Raw genomic sequence first — 19295 nt, forward strand, 5'->3', positions numbered from 1 at the left:
TCTTGAGGTTTGTGAATAACCTTATGTTAAAAAAAAAAAAAAACATCTACCTTGTGTATTCCCAAAGATAAGAACTCTCTGGTGGAATTCACTTTTATTTAACCCTTATTTTTGTATACATCTAAATTATGTCTTAAGAGGTGTAATTGAAACAATGGCAAACTCAGAACAAACCAATGATGGACACACGCAACTCATTATAATTGAAAAAACGATCAGAAAAAAGCCCAACTTGGGGATTACCGATTAAATACAGAAGAGGATTAGGGCCACTGAAAAAATAAAAAAGTTAACTGATTTTTAAATTTTATTTCAGTATAAAATGAGAAAAAAGTCAGAACTCCTACTTTAATCTCAGAATTCTGACTTTAATCTCAGAATTCTGACTTTTTTCTCAGAATTCTGACTTAAATCTCTGAATTCTGACAGCTAACAAACATGTTTACATCAAGCCATGTGTGTTTTAGAGACTAAACTAGCTCTCTTGTTTTAATCACCTTCTGCTCTTCCATTAATGAAATAGCATCACCAGGGACCCCTCGGACACATAAAAAATTGCCTAATTGTGTCATTTTCCACCAAAGTGTCACTGGCCCTCCCAAACAGTTCACATCTTTGTCAGTGAAGCTGAGAGCTCCCACATCTCTTCCTTCATGGTGCATATCTACATTAAGATCCAAAATTCTGAGATCAAAGTCAGAATTCTGAGAAAAAAGTCAGAATTCTGAGATAAGTCTTTACTTATTTTCAGTGGTCCTAATTATCTTCCGGAATTTAAACACAACAAATTTGCTTTTTCTAAATAACTGTTTATTTTACACGATTCAATTTTGCATATAATCAAAGCTTAGTTATGGGGTTTATCAAAATTTAATAGAATTTGAGCAACATTTTACTTCAATGCTTTGTTTCACGAAATTTGAACCCTAGATCTGAGATGGGGATTAATGATTAAACGGGAAGCTATGGTAAGTTTATTTAATTCAAACCCCTGTTTTGTAGCGTGTCCTACCTTCCCAGTTTCTACCTGCAATATCATATCTGTCTATATTTCGATAAGGAGAATTAGGTGGTTTAACTTCCCCTCTTAGGTTAAAGCAGTTCACCATGTGGAGCGTTTCTTCAGTACAGTAAACGCTGAAGGGTTTTCTTTGTGCTGAAGAAGACAAGCAGGTGCCAATGGGAGCCGCAGATGGTGAGCACGAGGAGTCCACGCTCATTGGTCAACAGTTCTGTAGGGGGCGGAGTCACACTTCTTCGAATAAATACTCCTCGCACATTTAGGGAATGACAACCTGCTCTGGTGTTGTGGCCGTTGAAGGCGTGAAGCTCGGAAGCCTACAGGTGGTCACAACTTTTACCAGATTTTACTGAGAGCTACAATAAAAGCGAGAGGTTAGAGCTCGTTTCTTTTGGATGTCGGGGAACTGTTAAGCGGTTACCTTAGTAAACGTGTGTCTCGCGGTCTTCCTCTCCGGCTCGACCAATGCTCCTGCATCAGTACATGAACGGATCCCTGGAAGTCATGCCGCCGACACCGGTCCAGAAAGACACCACGTTTACCAAAATCTTCGTCGGCGGGCTGCCGTACCACACGACCGACGCTTCGCTCAGGAAATACTTTGAGGCTTTCGGGGACATTGACGAGGCCGTGGTGATAACGGACAGGCAGACCGGTAAATCCAGGGGCTACGGCTTTGTAAGTATAATCACCTCTGACTCTAAAATCACTCTGGATAACACAAAACACGTCCTTTCAACTTATCTCCTTAGGTTCTGTTTGTTCGTAAAACTTGTTTTTCATAATTCGATCTCTATGAAACCTGTTATTAGTGACATTTTCTTGCATATAATTCATACAAACGTCTTATTTTTGACGCCTTCTTGTTTTTTCCCTCCCTTTGTTGCCTGGTTGGTGTTTATTTCTGTTAATGAGGATGAAGGATCACAAAAGTTGATGAGTAACTAAGAAGATTATATTTCAACATATGTCTTATGTCCAACCCCCATCCAATGACCCCAGCCCTGAGTAGCCCCAGATTATTCGTGTGTGTGTGTGTCTGTGTGTGTGTGTGTGAGGGAGGCTGATCTCCATGCCTGCTTTATATGGTTATTTCAGAGCAGTGGGAAGGTTGACCTTGTACACACTGTTTTCCATTGTCAGGGACCAGGAGACATGATTTACATGCATTTGAGCTGTTGGAAGAGAGAGGGGTGAAAGTAGTTAAACATGCATGCCTCAGTTTTACGAATAATCTCAGACACTATTGATTTAAAGAGGAAAAAAAGAAAACGATCTACGTCCTGCAACCCAACTGATTGACATCTTGGGTCTATTCATTTTTCCTCTTTTTTTAAATTATCATTTTGAAGGTTTTCATGTGTACTCTGCAAAGCTGTGGTAAAACTTTTAAGCTACCTGGATTTCAGGGAATACTAATAAAACTAGAGCATCTCTATTCTGTCTGATGGACATTGAGATTTCCAACTCACGAGTGCAAAGACATGGATAAATTTGCTTTGTTTATATTTTCTTCTTTAATTTTCTTAGGGCCATTCATTCTGACCGGATGCCAATGCTGACCCTAGTTGATAAACCATTACTTCCCTTAAAGTAACTACTATATATTGCATTAAGGTGATAAGGCTCACATAGTGGCGAGGATATGATGATTACGAAGAATAAAGTAAAGGGAAGAGGAACCTGCAGGTCAACAACGATGCCACAGTTCCATGCTTTCCTGATATTATGCAGCTAATTTAAACCCCCATTTTGTGCCAATTTTCTATTTCCTTCCTTCGTTTTACTTGGTAGTTTGGTATATTGAGGAAACGTGAAGATGAGCCATGCTAAAAAAAAAAAAAGACTCTGCTCTAACGTTTAAATGAATTATTTTCTACATTGTTTCGAATTTGACCATATTTCCAGTCGTTTTATGGTCAATCCCCTTGTTTGTTCCAGTTTATGCTTATCAGCTATGTCAGATTATGCACCACAATCAAAACAAAACAACCAACAGACCTCCTGTTGTTGGATGCGACCAGACTCGTATAACCACATTTACTTACAGTAGACTATGAGGAGATTCTGAAAATTAGGTTGGAGCCTTGGTTTTCTAGGTATGGTCCAAACACCCCCTCCTCTGTTCGTTTCACTTATAGAAGTGACCATTATACTTGTAGCAGTTTGTGAAGAGGATCTGAGCAGATTTAATCCTGGAAGATCTCTAGAAGATCATTTGGAGACATGATGTTATGGAACCATATGATCCGATTGCTTTGTTCCTTTCATCCCCTGCTTCCTCCAATCACGCATGATCCCCGTGCTAACAGACCTATGAGCCCCGTGGAGGTAATCAGGCTCAAAGTTTGTTTTAAACACCAGTTGGACTTGACTTGAACTCGTACTGTTCTGAGTCCGCTTGACGTCTAATGAAAGCTCCTCTGCCATAATGTTTACTAATGCAGCTGCTTCAGGTTGATGCGTATGACATCACCCACAGAAATACAAAGCAGAAGGAAATCCTGCAGTTAAATCCATACTTCATTACTCAGCTTTCACATTATTCAGTGACTTCTCTTTGGGAAAATGTCTTTGGTTTATATTGTGGCTTAATTCCCTAAAATAACCTCCAGTTTTGTTACATCTACATTCTATACTACTGTGTTTCTCTCAAAGTTAATAGGTGACTTATCCCATCCCTGGAAGATAAAAGCACAAAGAACAGAAGCAGGAGTGGGTACAAAAATGCAAATATTTACCAGAACTTTGCAGAGACACATCAACTGGGCTGTCTGCTCAGGCCAAAGAAGGAGTGGAAACGGTTCTGTCTGCATGTATATCCCTTAAAGGGGGAATTGGAAGACAATTGTGTCTTGTTTACACATAAGCTCATGAAGTCAGAGGGGAAGCTGTCCCGTGAGTTCAGCAGGTACCGAGTGTTTTTATTTATTTATTTTTTGGAAGCTGCCATTTCAGGTTAAACAGGCTCTTTGTTGAATCATGCGGGTGCTTCCTAGGATTATACCTCCCTGTTCTACACTATTAGTCTGGCTTCAGCCTGCTGGTCCTCTTCACCGAGGTGCATTTGCTGCTGGGAAGATGAGAAATGGGATTCTTAAGTTGCGCTTGTGTGTGTGGTGTGTTTTTTTTTTTTTTTTTTTTTTCTTTGGTCTTAAACACACTTCAGAGGTGGATTAGTAGACCCCCTCTAACCTCCACCACCCTAACGTCACGGCAAGGCGCTTCAGTGTAAACGCAGCCTGGTTCCTTCCTGTGTGTTCAAAATACACAGGAAGGGCTTTTCTCCTACTTTGGTTGTGGCAACCAAAGTAGGAGGGTTCATCTAATGCCAGGAGGGAGATTGGGGGGGAGGAACTAATACCAATCTCCTTATTTTGTTCCTAATTGGATAAGCTTCTTGTTGGCCAGATCCATATTTCAGCACTTCTGCCCATGTGTCGGTGGCAGTCGCTAGGCCGGCTACTGCTGCTGTGGGCGTTTTTTAAGGCTTATCATTTTTGCTTTGGTGTTGTTTTTATCCCCCCCTTTCTTTAGATAGATTGGATGAAAGGAAAGAAAAACAAGTTAAGGTTTAAAAAGTTTCCATTTCCAAACTCCTGAAAGTTTTCCATTATTTTGTAATTTCATTTAATGAGATGCGAGAGAGCTAGAGCGGCTGGAGAGTAGAGTAACGCTTCACTGCCCTTCACCCAAATGGGGCTGCACACTGGTTGTCAGCTACCCTAAAAACTATTTCTATGTTTGGCTTGCTTACAAGAATATAAATCGGCTTTTAGGACCCATCTTTGGCCACAGAATGATTTAGCTTAGAAAGTGGAGCCATCAGTCACTCTGAGGTTAGTTTAAAACCTGTGGATAAGCAAATAGCAGGTAGCCCAGTTTATAAATCGGCTAATATCAGCTCTTTAAAGTGGTTTCACATAGCAGAATGGTCCATTTTAAGCTTAAAGCTGGTTAATGTTTTTCGACTTACCTCAAGAGGCTAAAGCATGACCGTTGTGTCTGTGGTTGCCAGGTGACCATGACTGACCGAGGGGCGGCAGAGAGAGCCTGCAAGGATCCCAATCCCATCATAGACGGCAGAAAGGCCAACGTCAACCTGGCGTACCTGGGCGCCAAGCCTCGCAGCCTGCAGACAGGTGAGACAGAGCCTTGTAAATATAATTTTAATCTCTGTCTGATCTAATCAGACAGAGATTAAAATTATAACCCACAATTAAAGATTTTGTTGCCATCCATTTGAAGAAACTTATGTTTACATTTCCTTTACAGAGTTTACATGTAAATGACTAATGAATGTATTTCCTAAAAAAAAAGTTTAATAAATGTGTGTGTGTATATGTGTACACATATATAACACGCACAATAATGAAGCTTTTTTAGTAAATAAATTATAATATTATCAATTTACAAATTCATACTAAATTATCATGCTTTTAATGTTTCATATATTTTGACCTGTATCTGGTGAAATGAAGTTATTGTTTTGATATTTGACTTTTTCTTTTATAAACCAATTGAAAGAAAGCCGTGTTTATATTGTTAATATATTGATCTATTTATGACTCTCAGTATTGGTATAACGGGGGTTTAAACACCTGAAAGTGTTCTGGATCCATCTTGATTAAAACTATGATTTACTGCATTTTATCAGGCCGGGACAAACTTTAGCTGTTTAATCTGAGGTCACATGATCGTACCCTACAGCTCCCATCTTTAAACAAAATCCATACAGAGCTTGTATATCTGTGACGGCTCTGAAACGGTGTATATGTTTTCTTCTTTTTGCACGTTTTAGAATGTTTTTTTTTTTTTTTTTTTTTTTCCATGGTAGGATGGAACAGGCTGTGCCTCTGTCTCTCCATGCCCTCTGTGCATTGTTCTCTGCTCCTCCTCTGTAAATGCAGATGTGTCTAACAACCAGCCTCCTCTTTTTTTGTTTGTTTTCATTCTCTCTCCCAGGCATATCCATCGGAGTGCAGCCCATCCACCCGGCACTCATCCAGAGGCAGTATGGGTAAGTGAGAGGGGAGTGGGCGCTTGTTATGCTCTCTGCTATTATGCCACTGGGCTACTATTTATTTGACAAACACAGCCTCTGGGTAGAACATGGCAGTTTCAGTGTCCACATGCAACTCCACTAGCTCCATCCATAAGCATATTTTGAGAGAGACGATTCGCGTATATTTGTGGTAATGGACGCACGTTCTAGAGGTGAACGAGTGACTCCCTTGTTAACCTCTCTGTCAGGGGCCTCATGACTCGGGGACCTGCCTGAGCGGGGGCTATGCTGTGGAGGAGAAAACTCCATAGCGTCTGGAAGCTGCGGTTGGCTGAGCAGCTAACGACCATTTCTCTGTTATGACTCTTCTTACTCCCCCTGCAGCTCTCGGATATCACGCTTGAAGCGACGGTACAAGGCATGTTTGGATTTTACATGCAAAGCCCTGCTGTCTGGATAAAGGGGGTCAGAAAGTTGGTTGGAGTTAGTTTGGGCGTTTGTTGCCATGTGTTCCAAGGAATGCTTCGAGTTGTTTAATCAACAATAACAAAACATTAAGCAGAATGTTTTTAATCAGTTAATCATCATTTTGTTTCTTTCTCCAGAAGTGTCTAGTTGCAAAACAGAAAAAATAAATGCTACAAATTAGATTGAAATGCTATAACTGTATTTTTTAGATTATTTTCTTATGTGAAGGAATAAAAATTCCATTAAAATATTTATATTTTATTTCATTAATTTAATTGAAAAACTCACCCTTGTTCTATAAAGTCAGTAAGAGGAAGTTATTTCAAGTGATTATTGATTTATCACTTCTGTTATTCTGACGATCGTGTTGTACATAAATCCATCCATTTTCCATCATGCTTTATCCCAGGGTTTGTACATAAATCCCTCCTATAAAAAATAAATCAGTGCATTAATGGATATTTAACAGAAATATCAACTTATATGATGATTCATCCATCATGATGTTCAGTATATCTACTGAACTCTGAACCCTTTTGGGCCTAAAGTGACGTCCCTTGGAGGTCGTACTCCATTGATGTCTCCTCAGTCTGACCGTTACCATGGTCACTGGAGCAGGTATTGGAGGGTTTTGTCATTGTGGGCAAAAACCAAATGTTCTTTTAAAGGATCAGCAGAGTGAAACATGAAGTTCTTTTAAGTTTCCTGATGAATGGATGGTTTCCTTATCAGCACTGGTGGTGGAAAGTAAAAACCGGGGCGATGTAAAGGTTCCACAATTCCTCCAAACCCTGGGACTTCAATATGAAATGTTCCTTCCCCTTCATTCTCCACCAGCATGGTCAGAAATATTTTACTCGTATGTAATTTCTTTTAGAATCCAAAACTTTGGTTTTCTGAGATACAAGCAAAATAAACTAAGATAAACTTTATATCGCACTGAGTGAAATCAGGGTATATGTTTCAGTTTCCTGATGTTGAAGTAAATAAACTTATAGTGACAATATTCATTGACGGTAAAAGTCCTTTCCACTTGCAGCTAGTCCAGAGAGAGCTGCAGAAATGCAGGGTTTTACACACGTGACTCGCAGCGCTGCGGTCTGTAAGGCGTGTGCCCGACAGGTGCTGGACCAAACCCCCTCCGTAATCTCTTGTCACCACCGCCAGCCCCCCCCCCCCCCCCCCCCCCCCCGAGGCTCGCCTAACACCTGTCCTCTCCATCTCAAAGGTTGCTCCGCCTGGCTCGGGTGTCGGACACGGTACCCACTGAGATGGAGATTGTACAAGTGGGTTTTCTCCCCCCCGCCCCCATGGAAATTCCTGTCAACATATGGCGGGAGGAAGAAGTGGTGTTGAGCGCGATTTTGAGCCATGCGCTGATGCTGCACATAGAGGCTACTGTGGATAAGTGTGTGTGATCAGCATATGCTGTGGAGTGGAAGGGTGGGGTGGGCCAATGGGGTCATTGAAGCTGTGTGTTTATAGGAAGGGGATGAGGGGACATGCTTCATCCAGTCGGATTCTTGCCCATTAAAATTTTTCTTTTATCATTTTTTTGTCTTTCATTAGCGTGCTCTCACCACTTCTCAATCCGGCAGAGTCTCTGAAAACCGACACCTCTGTGAGACTTGGAGGAGAATGAAACGGGGGGGGGGGGGGGGGGGGGGGTTCTTTGACTCTGTGTTTAATGAGGCAAAGTGGTCCCATGGAGACTCTCTACAGGTGTCAAACAAAACACCTTTGTCCCCTTTGGCCTTCAAACAATCTTTGCAGATCTTTTTTTTTTTTTTGGTAAGTGGGGGTTACCTTCTCTGAGCCCTGTCTGGTTTCACACTCGATGCTTTGCGTGGAGCCATGAGCTGAAGCTCATCTGTGAAATATTTAGCTGCTTGGTGAAACGTCTCCCAGGCTTTTCTCAACAGCTTAACGTTTTCCCCCCATAATGATGAATGCTGGAGCCTTTGGTTGGAATACGTGTCGCCATCCAGTGTTTTTTTTTTTCTTTTTTTTTGTGAGCTTGTCTCTCTGGTGTCCTGGCCTGTCACTCAATATTGTGCTCTGACGGGAGTAAGCAGAAAACCAGCTGACCGGCTATATTCCGCCTGTCATCCACTGTCTCCCATCGTTTTCAGGGTACTTGGCATCTATGCTGGACCCATTTCTCCTTCTGACTGCAGCTGATCTCATCATTGCTGCACCAGAGCAGTGATCCACAGTTATTTTGCCTTCCTCCTTACTTGCGGTCATTTAGAGTTGGAGTGAGGGTAGTCCTCTCCCAAGGCTCTACAGGAACATCAAGGCTGGAATTTAGATGCATATTTCTGGGGGTGGGTGGTGGGGAGTTCTCACCCACTGTATCTACCCTTTAATAATTTACCTATAATATAAATTTCTCTAAATGTTTATGCACTGTTTAAAACTTAATTAATTTTTTTGCTTTTATAGATTGTTTCCATTGGTGTTTAATTCCCAACTCTAGTTCCATGTAGTTATAGGTTGACCCAAGTCTCACTGCTGACATTTATCGCTTTAATTTCATTTCTATGCTGCGGTTGCCGTCCGCTGCCAGCTGACCAAGTGCACCAGCAGAGGATCAGATGATTTGTTCAGGGAAAATGTCTGCCCTCATTCCTGTGTTCCTCAGCCAGCCTCTCTACAAGGTGCCAGTGAAGGCTTGAGAGTGCAGTGCAGTGTGCTGTGATGGACTGGAGTGTCTTATCTTTTTTTTTTTTTTTTTTTTCTCCTGTTTGTTTGATATGAACTGAAGAGCTTATGTTGATTGCGGTGTGAGCCTTTCCCTATTATGGCATGGTTTGGGGTTTGCAGTGGTAACTGGTGTGTGCGTGTTGGTGGGGTGAGCAGAGATAATGAGGCGTGTTTGTGTGCATAGATCTATAAAGGGAGTAAATCCTTATCCAGTGCCTTGCAAGTGTTTCCCTCCGATTGACATTTTTCACATCTTGTTGCCTTACAACCACAAACTTCAGTGGCCCATTTGGTGTGAAGTGGTGAAAATATGAAATCATTTTAGTTTTCAGTCAGTTTTTTCGACTTCTGCAGCTCCTCCAGAGTAACCGCCTGCCTCTTGGCTGCTTCTCTGATTAACCTTGCCCTTTTCTAGGTTGGTAGGTTTGCATTGGTGCCTTATGAAATAAGAAATCCTTCCACTACCACTTCACACTTGGCTATTACTTTGTTTTGGCTGCTACCTAACATTCTGGTAGAATAGAAGTAGGTGGTTGTAATGTGACGACGTGAAAAAGTCCAAGCAGTATGGAGAAGTTTCCAAGGTCCTGTACATGCATGCTTCTGTCTTTTGCTTTGACTTGTCAGATTACTTTTGTGTAACTGATTTTATTAAGAACTGTATGTGGGAGGAAACGGGTGAATTTTCTTAGTTTTTATTCTTACTTTTATGTAAAAGTTGTTTTTTTTTGTTACTTTTCTCATGATGTGGGTCAGTGTTTGTTCCAATAAGCGTTAAAGCTTCCTTTAAAGGCAGGTCTGGCTGTTTTTTGACAACCTTCTTTTGTGTTTGTTGGAGAAATCAGGAACAGGGATGAAACTCTTCACTTTTAGATTCTAAACTTCCAAAAAAAAGGGGAAAAAACAACTCACCATTTCTTTTCTGGATGAAGTAAAGGCTGTCGAACTGGGCCTTCATCAGCTACCTCTGAGCTGGCCCACGAGCCTCACAGCAGCCCTGATGAGCTCCCCAGCCACAATCATCACCTGTGTGATTATACATGACAGGGTTACAAACTGATTGGGAACTAAAAGACAGCAACTTCTGCCCTCCCTTAAAGCACTTCCCTTTTTTTTTTTTCCTCCCTCTGTCTGTGTCAGTGTGTTCAGAGGGTGAAGAGCTGCAGCTGTTAAAACACTGTTGATGCCTGATCTTGAAAAGCTGCCAGTAACGGCTGCCTCTGTCATTCACCCCCCGCTTGTTCCCTCTCGTCTCGCGTGGGAGGTCCTACCGAACAGGTTTTGTGGTTTTCACTAACTGACATAGACAGAGGACTGAGTCACCTTTGGTACTAACCTTTCTTTGTTCCTCACACAGCCATCATAAGTGTGTGAGATAATGGAGATCAACAGGAGTACAGAGTTTATATTCCTGACACACACACTCTCCTAAGAGAGTAATGTAAACAATAGATGGAAAGCCAGGGGGATTCCTCTCTTCGCTGTAGCCCCGCTGACTCCCCCTCCCCTTCCTCTGTCTCTCTGCAGGTTAACCCAGCCATACATCTACCCTCAAGCGTTCGTACAGCCCAGCCTGCTCCTGCCCACTCAAGTCTCCGCCTCGGTCGGCACCAGCCCTTACCTGGATTACAGCTCTGCCTACGCACAGTACGCTCACGCCGCCTTCGAGCAGCAGTATCCCTACGCCGCCTCCCCCGCCGGCTTCCTGGGCTACGGCTACGCCACCAGCCCCACTGCCTCCGCCGGCCCGGCAGGCGCCACCACAGCCGCGGCCTCCGTGCACCCCACCCTGCCCTCCGCTACCAACCAGGCCCCGGCCTTCCTGCACTACGCCCCGCAGCAGCACATCCAGCCGGAGAGGATGCAGTGAGCATGGGGATAGAACGGAGATGGTCAGCTGTTAAATATAGAAGAAGATGGAGAATTTTTGGACTCGAGAGCAAACCCCTATAGGCTGCCACTGCTGTTGTCAGCAGCAGATTTCAGGAAAAATGATGGGATTATTGCACTATGCGATCAGGATGGGCTGCTAGCCCATTGTGACAAGGGGTGGGATGACTGCTTGGCGCTCAGGATGGGAAGCTGAACAGCATAAAGCATGTGGTTGCTTCCAAGGGCTTCCAGAACATGACACTTCATTTTTTTTTTATTATTCTTATTAATATAATTTTATTCTATACTATTGTATTAATGTCCTTGTCACTATTTGTTTGTTTGCCATTATTATCCATGTTGGCATCTCTTGTAGCTCAATCAGCAGAGGGTACACGTCCATCGGAGATGGCGGCATGTGGACGCCTTCTCACCATGTCTGAGTTCACTGGACCCGACACAGTGGACACTGCTGCTTTGAAGACAGTGAGGGACATTTTTGTTCGTTTCTGGTGGTGATTGGAGAGGCATGCAACAGAGACCTGCCTAATGAACAGAGATTTCAACTCTAAGAGACTGCACAACTTTATTTCAATATTTTATTTCAAGAGGCCTTAAATAAAGAAGAAAAAGACAAACCTCTTTTTGAATCGTCAGATTATTTAATGGTGCCTCTTCTCTCCAAACCGAGCCCCATTGTTACTGAGCTGGGCTATGCTAACTTCATTTTGATGTAGATAATCATAAACAGTATCGGGAGGCAGAAGCTGTGTATATGGAGAAGAAAATTTGCCGACACTGAGAACAAACACCAGTGGGTTTTTTTTTTTTTGTTTTTTGTTTTTTTTCTTTACAAGATGGTCAGAAAACTGTTGCTCTCCAAGGGATGTCCATGTACAGCATATTCAGATGTCATCACCTGCTTTTTTTTTCAATATTTATACGTAGGTATTTATAGGAGGTACTAAGTTAAAAAAAAATGTTTTTTTTTTCTTTTTTTATTATTATTATTATTGTAGCTAGTTGTGACACTGATTTCATTTAACTTGCAGTCATTCCTGCAGCTCTAAAAGTGTCATTGTTTTTATGATGTTACCAATCCGTGAATCTTTGGATGGATTCATTGGAAATTCCTTTTTCTTTCAGTAAGATTGTTCTATACAATCCTTTGAAACAAGCCATAAAGAATAAAAAATTTCTACTCCAGCTCCCTTTTGATGTGTTCTTTTCTATTATATAGGCAACAGAGGTCCCACAAGGTCGCATATTTCCTGTTTTGATTACACATAAGAAGTATAAGAATATTTCTAGAATAATGTAAAGTGATTTTATGCCCCTTTTATGTTGTAATAGATTTATATTGGGGGATCTGCTTGTAGTAGGCCTGCAGTCTGAGCTTAGTTATCTGGAGTCTAAAAAAACTATGTTACCTAAGTGTGCCCATAAGTCGTTTTTTTTTTTTTTTTTTTTTTTTTTTTTCAGTAAATGCCTTTTGCTGTGGGAGATATTTAACAGAAGTTGCAATGTTCAGCTAGCTGTAAGTCAGTGTGCAGCAATATGTGAAGGAGGGGTAGACTTATCCAATTTTGCCAGCCATTATAAATACCAGTGACTCGGCACAGTTTGTCATCTTGCATACCTTAAACAGAACAGATTTTTTTTCCCTATTTTCTTAAGTTTTAAACCTCTGTGTCTGTAAATAGTTGATGGCCTACGTGAGTTTGGAAGCATTTGTCCCATCGTTGCTACGAAAGCTCTGAGAGGTTACAGGGTGCAGTTATATATATATATATGTATTTGTTATCAAGGCTTTCAGAAGCTGCACGTCGATAGGGGGGGCTTATCAAACCACAACACCAGCACCACCTGCCAGGGAGGCTGGGTGTTCCCTCGGCCATGACGTGCTCTAGCTGACTTACTGAGAAGTTCACGTTTATAAGAAATAAGGGGCATCCGTGCTAATAATGACACTGTTAAAGCAATAGTTAAAGGTTGGAGGCAGCAGTAGATAACTCTATTGGTGTCTTTGTTTAGTATCAGTCTTGTTGGTTGGTTGCTATGTTTACATTATTTTACAGATTTAGATCTAATGGAAATCCTTTACATGTTTCTATCAGTATATATTTCATGCAGGGAGCTCATTGGTGATGCCCTACCTCCATGTCTTGTTTAAATGTTGTTAAATTGTTGGCTATTTTTTGTAAATAACTGCCTAGTTCAACAGTTATAGTTATTTAGATTTTACAAAGTAGCATCTGCATAAACCTCTGATGTCTTTGTTTCTGGTCTTGGTTCCTCTCAGACTGGCTGCTAGCTTCAGTTAACATAAAAATAAATTTAACTGCAGTTTAGATTGAGATAACTTATATCTCCTAAGCTGAAACCTGCTTCATAATTCGAAACCATCTCACTTAAAGCCATGTGTCCCAGAGCTCCAATTAAATGTATTGTGTGTCTAGTTTAACTGGCTTAGTTTCCCCACAAGTTTTTTTTTTCTTCTTAAATGATTTTGCTTACATCATTTGCTTTGTGGGACACGTCACTTCATAGTTCCTCTCCAGGCCCACAGAACATAACGGAGACAAGGTCAGAAGAAACAGAAAAGCGCATCCATTATCTCTTTGTCTTCCCATTGGGTTTATTCCTCCATCAGGTAATGATTTACAACATGGCCTCAAGCTGAATGGAGGTTTCACAAAGTGTTTTTGAGTTTGATGGAACCATGTAAAGACATAATTACTAATAATTTAACTTATTACAAAGACACACTGCAGTTAAACCTGTCCTCGCTGAGAGCTTTAGTACAATAGTCTATATTTCAAATTTTTAAATATCTAGTTCCTATAATTTCTTCTTAAAGTTAGGGAAGCATGCAAAACATGTCTTATCATGAATAACAGAGATTATTATAGCGAAACACCAGGATTTCAGTGTGGGAACACTGAAAATGAGAAATCCCATATGTTAAGCAGTCAAACCAGAAAGATGGGGGATGGGTTTCTGGGAGGATCTCAGTTATTACCACCTGTCTCAAACCAGGAAGTAATAATTATCCTCGAATAAGGGTTTAATCATGCAAATATGGTTGAAAAATAAATGTAAATTAGCTATATTTGACTACAGCTGCTTTGGGATCATATGACATCACTTAACAGGAGTAATGCAACAATTATGTAAACAGAAAGGACTTCTATGGGAATTCTATATATTTTGTTTGGAGGATGTCCACCTAATAAAGTCAGATGAGCTCTGAGCTGAATGTGGACTCAACAGAAGCTATAGGAATCATCACAGATAAACAGGTGAATGCAGAAAGTGGTGCTGGACCTCAGACATTAAGAGAAAGTGTTTTGGTGTCAAGATGATTTGGAGTGTTTGTGTTTGGTAAAAGACAAGCCGTCCTCTTTAACATAAAAAGAAAACCAGCAGAAAACAAAGGTTTGATGGAAAACATGCTGCCTGTTAGGACACACTGAAGGATGCCAACACTGAAGACGAGTTGCAGTTTAAATATAGCTGAATCATGTCACAGTTTTCCAAACAGTGGTGCTCAGCAGAATGGATGTCTCCTCTGCTGCTGGTGTTTACTGGAGGTTACTGAAGCGAGGCAGCTCTGGTCCTCCTCTCGTCCTCCTCACGTTGTCACTGTTTATCTCTCGCTATCTCGCCCTGTGCTCTCTGTTTGCTCTCTCTTTTTCTCACACATTTATTTACTTTTTTCCCCCACTTCTCATTTGTGGCTTTTCTTCCTCTGAACATCTGCATGCCCTCCCTCAGGCCTTCCTCACTTGAGCGCTCCCCCTCCTGTTCCGTTTTGCCATTTCTCGCCATCTTCACGGCCTTCTTTTTCTCCTCGTGAATCACAGGACAGAAACAGAACCGGGTGTCAACTTGACGAACGAGGTCACGCAGGCCCAGTAGACCGTGTTTAATGCTGGGTCATCATAAAACCTCGCTCAACCCTTCCTCACCTTCACATGCACATACCAAGTAGGCACAGCCGAATCTCACTCCCTACACACTTCTCACTCTGTCGTGTAACTCTGACATCCACGTGGTTCCTCAGAACCGTCAGAGAGAGAGCCCTCTCTTGTCAGTCTGCAGCTAAGCTTTAATCCCAACAACCTGCTGAAAATAACCTGTTTCCTGGCCTCAAACACAAGAAAAAAAGAACACCATGAATTATGATATTTGTATAAGGAGCAATGAACCAGAGAGCTTCTGTGTCTTAATTTCACATAAATATGAAACTGTAATTCTTCTCTAAGTAAAACCAGAACAGTAGTTTCAACTTGTGTCTAACAGAAAATACATTTTTAACTTAAATTGACTGAAATAAACAAAGTAGTCCTGTTTGTTCAAAAGTTAAGTCCAATGGACTATAACCCCAAATGATTTATTAGTTTTTCAGCTCTTGTAAAACTCAGGCCGAGCCTATTTCTCTGACTCGTCCCGTCTACTGATCCCCGTGTGACTCAGAGGCCCATTGGAGTGCAGCCCCAAGTGGGCCTGCCCAGGCCTGGGGAGTGTTGCTGCTGCAACCTTAGATAAGCTTCAGCCAAATGCTAAATTTACACAGCCTCTTACCGGAGATGACCAGACTCCAGACAGCCATCCCTTCTGTCTCACACGGCTGTTTTTGAGCACCTCCAGCGTTTTAGATAAAAAGAAGAGTCTGGAGAGGACCAGAATTAAATCAGATGTATGGGAAGTGAGAAGAACACGAGACAAAAGTGTCTCTGAGGATGACTTTATCTAAACGAGGGACACTTCCTGGCAAAGTTGTCTCTGCTAACAGCTTGTTTGTGCAGAGCTTTGCAAGAAACTCTTCCCATAATTGTATAGCAGAAGGAAGAAAAACTGTTTACGTATAAAAATTCAGGCTTGAAATAAGGTAAATTTATTTCACCAATATCCATACTTTCAAAAACATCCTTTTTAACTAAAAGTTTGTAATTTTTGTTGTTTCCTTCCTGCTAGAAGATTAATATATACCTCATTCTCAAAGTCTTTACAGACTCCAACAGGTTTTCATTCAGACCTTTTATAAGTAGACTAATATCTTATACACAGTGGAAAAGTAAAACTGACCTTTAAATTGATAGGGGCCTAACCCAGCATGATGATGTCATCACCATGTGTGGTTTCTCCTAAGCAACATTTGTTTTTTTTACCACTCCCAGGTACAGGTTTTTAAGGACGATCGTCTTGGATTTGATCCCTTCATGCTTATCTAATAAATGCTCTTCTTCCCTGTCTATCGGTTTAGGTGGACAGCCATGTCTCAGTGAGATGCTGCGTCAGTCTGTTTTCATTGTTAGATGATGGTCTTAACGGTGCCTTTTCGAAGGTTGGAATTTGTTTTTGCTTTCTTCCTGTAAACTATCAGCATTTCATTGGTTTCCATGAGGCAATTTTTTCACTAATGTTTTCTTACAAACCTTTACAGTAAAACAGGTATATAACTGAAAATAAATCACAAACAGGTGGACTCATTTGCAAAACAGGTGACATATGAAAGCATTGTGTAAAACTATGTTTTATTATGTGGCATCAAAGTGAATGGGATTAAAAACAACCCGACTTTACATTTTATACACTTTTAAATGTAGGAGTTTGATTACTTTCACTTGAAACTGTGTACATACTAACACTGCACATGTATATTTAATCCAAAAAGTAATGAGTGGAACTGAGACAAATGAGATCAGCTGTAAGGAATGAGGCACAATAGCTCAAAGGATCACAAGTTAAACAACTTCTTGACAATTGCCACACTTCTGAAAAATTCAGAGGATGAAGAGAAACAAGGAACTGAGGAAAACCTGTTTAGCAAAATGAAAAGATGCCTAAAACCTCAAACGGTCGGTTTGGGAGAATTAGGCTGGTTCAGCAAGAAAGACTAGACGCAGTGCAAAGCCTCAAACAGGTAGATTTCTATCGTCTATGCAAACACATTCTTTTGTCTCTGTTGGATCTTTGTTTTCACTTTCAGTAAAGACTGCACACTGCTGTCTAACAAGAAAACAAGCAGGGAGTTTTATGAGGAAAGAGAGTTTTCCCATGATTGTGCATGAGTTAAATAGTTTGATCTTATCAGCAGTAACTAACTTTGGTAAAAAAAAAATAAAATAAAATAAAAAACCTGATAAATTAAAAACAGAATCTAGGAGGATTTAGTTGACAAAGGTTCAAAAAGTGAATCTAGGAATCTCCATCCTCCAGCATGAGGAAGTAGGTTAAGATGTTATATGATCCAGGCAGGATAAGCAGTGGCCTGTACAGGTGCTGGTCATAAAATTAGAATATCATGAAAAAGTAGATTGATTTCAGTAATTCCATTTAAAAAGTGAAACTTGTATATTATATTCATACATTACATACAAACTCATATATTTCAGATGTTTATTTTGTTTAATTTTGATGATTACAAATGACAACAAATGAAAATCTCAAATTCATCATATCAGAAAATTAGAATATTGTGAAAAGGTTCAAAATTGATGGCCCCTGGTGCCACACTCTAATCAGCTAATTAACTCAAACCACCTGCAAAAGCCTTTAAATGGTCTTTCAGTCTAGTTCTATAGGCTACACAATCATGGGGAAGACTGCTGACTTGACAGTTGTCCAAAAGACGACCATCGACACCTTGCACAAGGAGGGCAAGACACAAAAGGTCATCGCTAAAGAGGCTGGCTGTTCACAGAGCTCAGTGTCCAAGCACATTAATAGAGAGGCGAAGGGAAGGAAAAGATGTGGTCGAAAAAAGTGTACAAGCAAGAGAGATAACCGCACCCTGGAGAGGATTGTGAAACAAAACCCATTCAAAAATGTGGGGGAGATTCACAAAGAGTGGACTGCAGCTGGAGTGAGTGCTTCAAGAACCACCACACACAGACGTATGAAAGACATGGGTTTCTGCTGTCGCATTCCTTGTGTCAAGCCACTCTTGAACCATAGACAGCGTCAGAAGCGTCTTGCCTGGGCTAAAGAGAAACAGGACTGGACTGCTGGTGAGTGGTCCAAAGTCATGTTCTCTGATGAAAGTAAATTTTGCATTTCCTTTGGAAATCAAGGTCCCAGAGTCTGGGGGAAAAGAAGAGAGGCACTTAATCCACGTTGCTTGAAGTCCAGTGTAAAGTTTCCACAGTCAGTGATGGTTTGGGGTGCCATGTCATCTGCTGGTGTTGGTCCATTGTGTTTTCTGAGGTCCAGGGTCAACGCAGCCACATACCAGGAAGTTTTAGAGCACTTCATGCTTCCTGCAGCTGACCAACTTTTTGGAGATGCAGATTTCATTTTCCAACAGGACTTGGCACCTGCACACAGTGCCAAAGCTACCAGTACCTGGTTGAAGGACCATGGTATCCCTGTTCTTAATTGGCCAGCAAACTCTCCTGACCTTAACCCCATAGAAAATCTATGGGGTATTGTGAAGAAGAAGATGCAATACACCAGACCCAACAATTCAGAAGAGCTAAAAGCCACTATTAGAGCAACCTGGGCTATCATAACACCTGAGCAGTGCCACAGACTGATCGACTCCATGCCACGCCGCATTGCTGCAGTAATACAGGCCAAAGGAGGCCCAACTAAATACTGAGTGCTGTACATGCTCATACTTTTCATGTTCATACTTTTCAGTTGGCCAACATTTCTATAAATCCTTTGTTTTTATTGGTCTTCAGTAATATTCTAATTTTCTGATATGATGAATTTGAGATTTTCATTTGTTGTCATTTGTAATCATCAAAATTAAACAAAATAAACATCTGAAATATATGAGTTTGTATGTAATGTATGAATATAATATACAAGTTTCACTTTTTAAATGGAATTACTGAAATCAATCTACTTTTTCATGATATTCTAATTTTATGACCAGCACCTGTATGTGTTTTCACAAAGTTCACATCTATGGAGTCTCTAATCGTACAGAACAAGCAATCCTTGCTTTGGGGTAACCCTTCTTTTATAACGATTAAACATCTATGCCAGGCATAACCCTGGATTCCCATTGTTGGTCATTTAGGTTTTCTCTCTGTTTTGATCACCTTTAACCTATTCCAGGGATTGAATAGACACATTCCCAGTGAGAAATATCTAAACTATCCTGACCAAAATATATGAATTTATATTAAGATTTTTTGGTTTTTTAATTTTCTTTCAAATTTAAATATGAAGTTACTCTCTTCCTGACGACAATAGGAATCTTCTTTA

At 40.8% G+C, this 19295-nt stretch overlaps 1 protein-coding gene across 1 annotated transcript; it reads left to right on the forward strand.

Moving 5' to 3' along the window:
- Positions 1-1280: 1280 nt before the first annotated feature.
- On the forward strand, positions 1281-12278 carry LOC119790008 (RNA-binding protein 38-like). Its single transcript, XM_038295294.1, has 4 exons — positions 1281-1699; positions 5040-5163; positions 5987-6041; positions 10728-12278. Exons 1-4 carry the CDS (start codon positions 1487-1489, stop codon positions 11068-11070), a joined length of 735 nt encoding a protein of 244 aa, XP_038151222.1. The 5' UTR covers positions 1281-1486; the 3' UTR covers positions 11071-12278.
- The last annotated feature ends 7017 nt before the right edge of the window (positions 12279-19295 follow it).

The sequence above is a fragment of the Cyprinodon tularosa genome, unplaced genomic scaffold (genome assembly GCF_016077235.1).
Source record: "Cyprinodon tularosa strain WSP-4 unplaced genomic scaffold, ASM1607723v1 ctg11, whole genome shotgun sequence".
Classification (NCBI taxonomy): domain Eukaryota; kingdom Metazoa; phylum Chordata; class Actinopteri; order Cyprinodontiformes; family Cyprinodontidae; genus Cyprinodon; species Cyprinodon tularosa.

Coding starts and splice junctions, on each gene's coding strand:
- LOC119790008 (XM_038295294.1), top strand. CDS start 1,487: ATGCTCCTGCATCAGTACATGAACGGATCCCTGGAAGTCATGCCGCCG. Junction 1,700..5,039: donor AATCCAGGGGCTACGGCTTT/GTAAGTATAATC, acceptor TGTGGTTGCCAG/GTGACCATGACTGACCGAGG. Junction 6,042..10,727: donor CTCATCCAGAGGCAGTATGG/GTAAGTGAGAGG, acceptor GTCTCTCTGCAG/GTTAACCCAGCCATACATCT.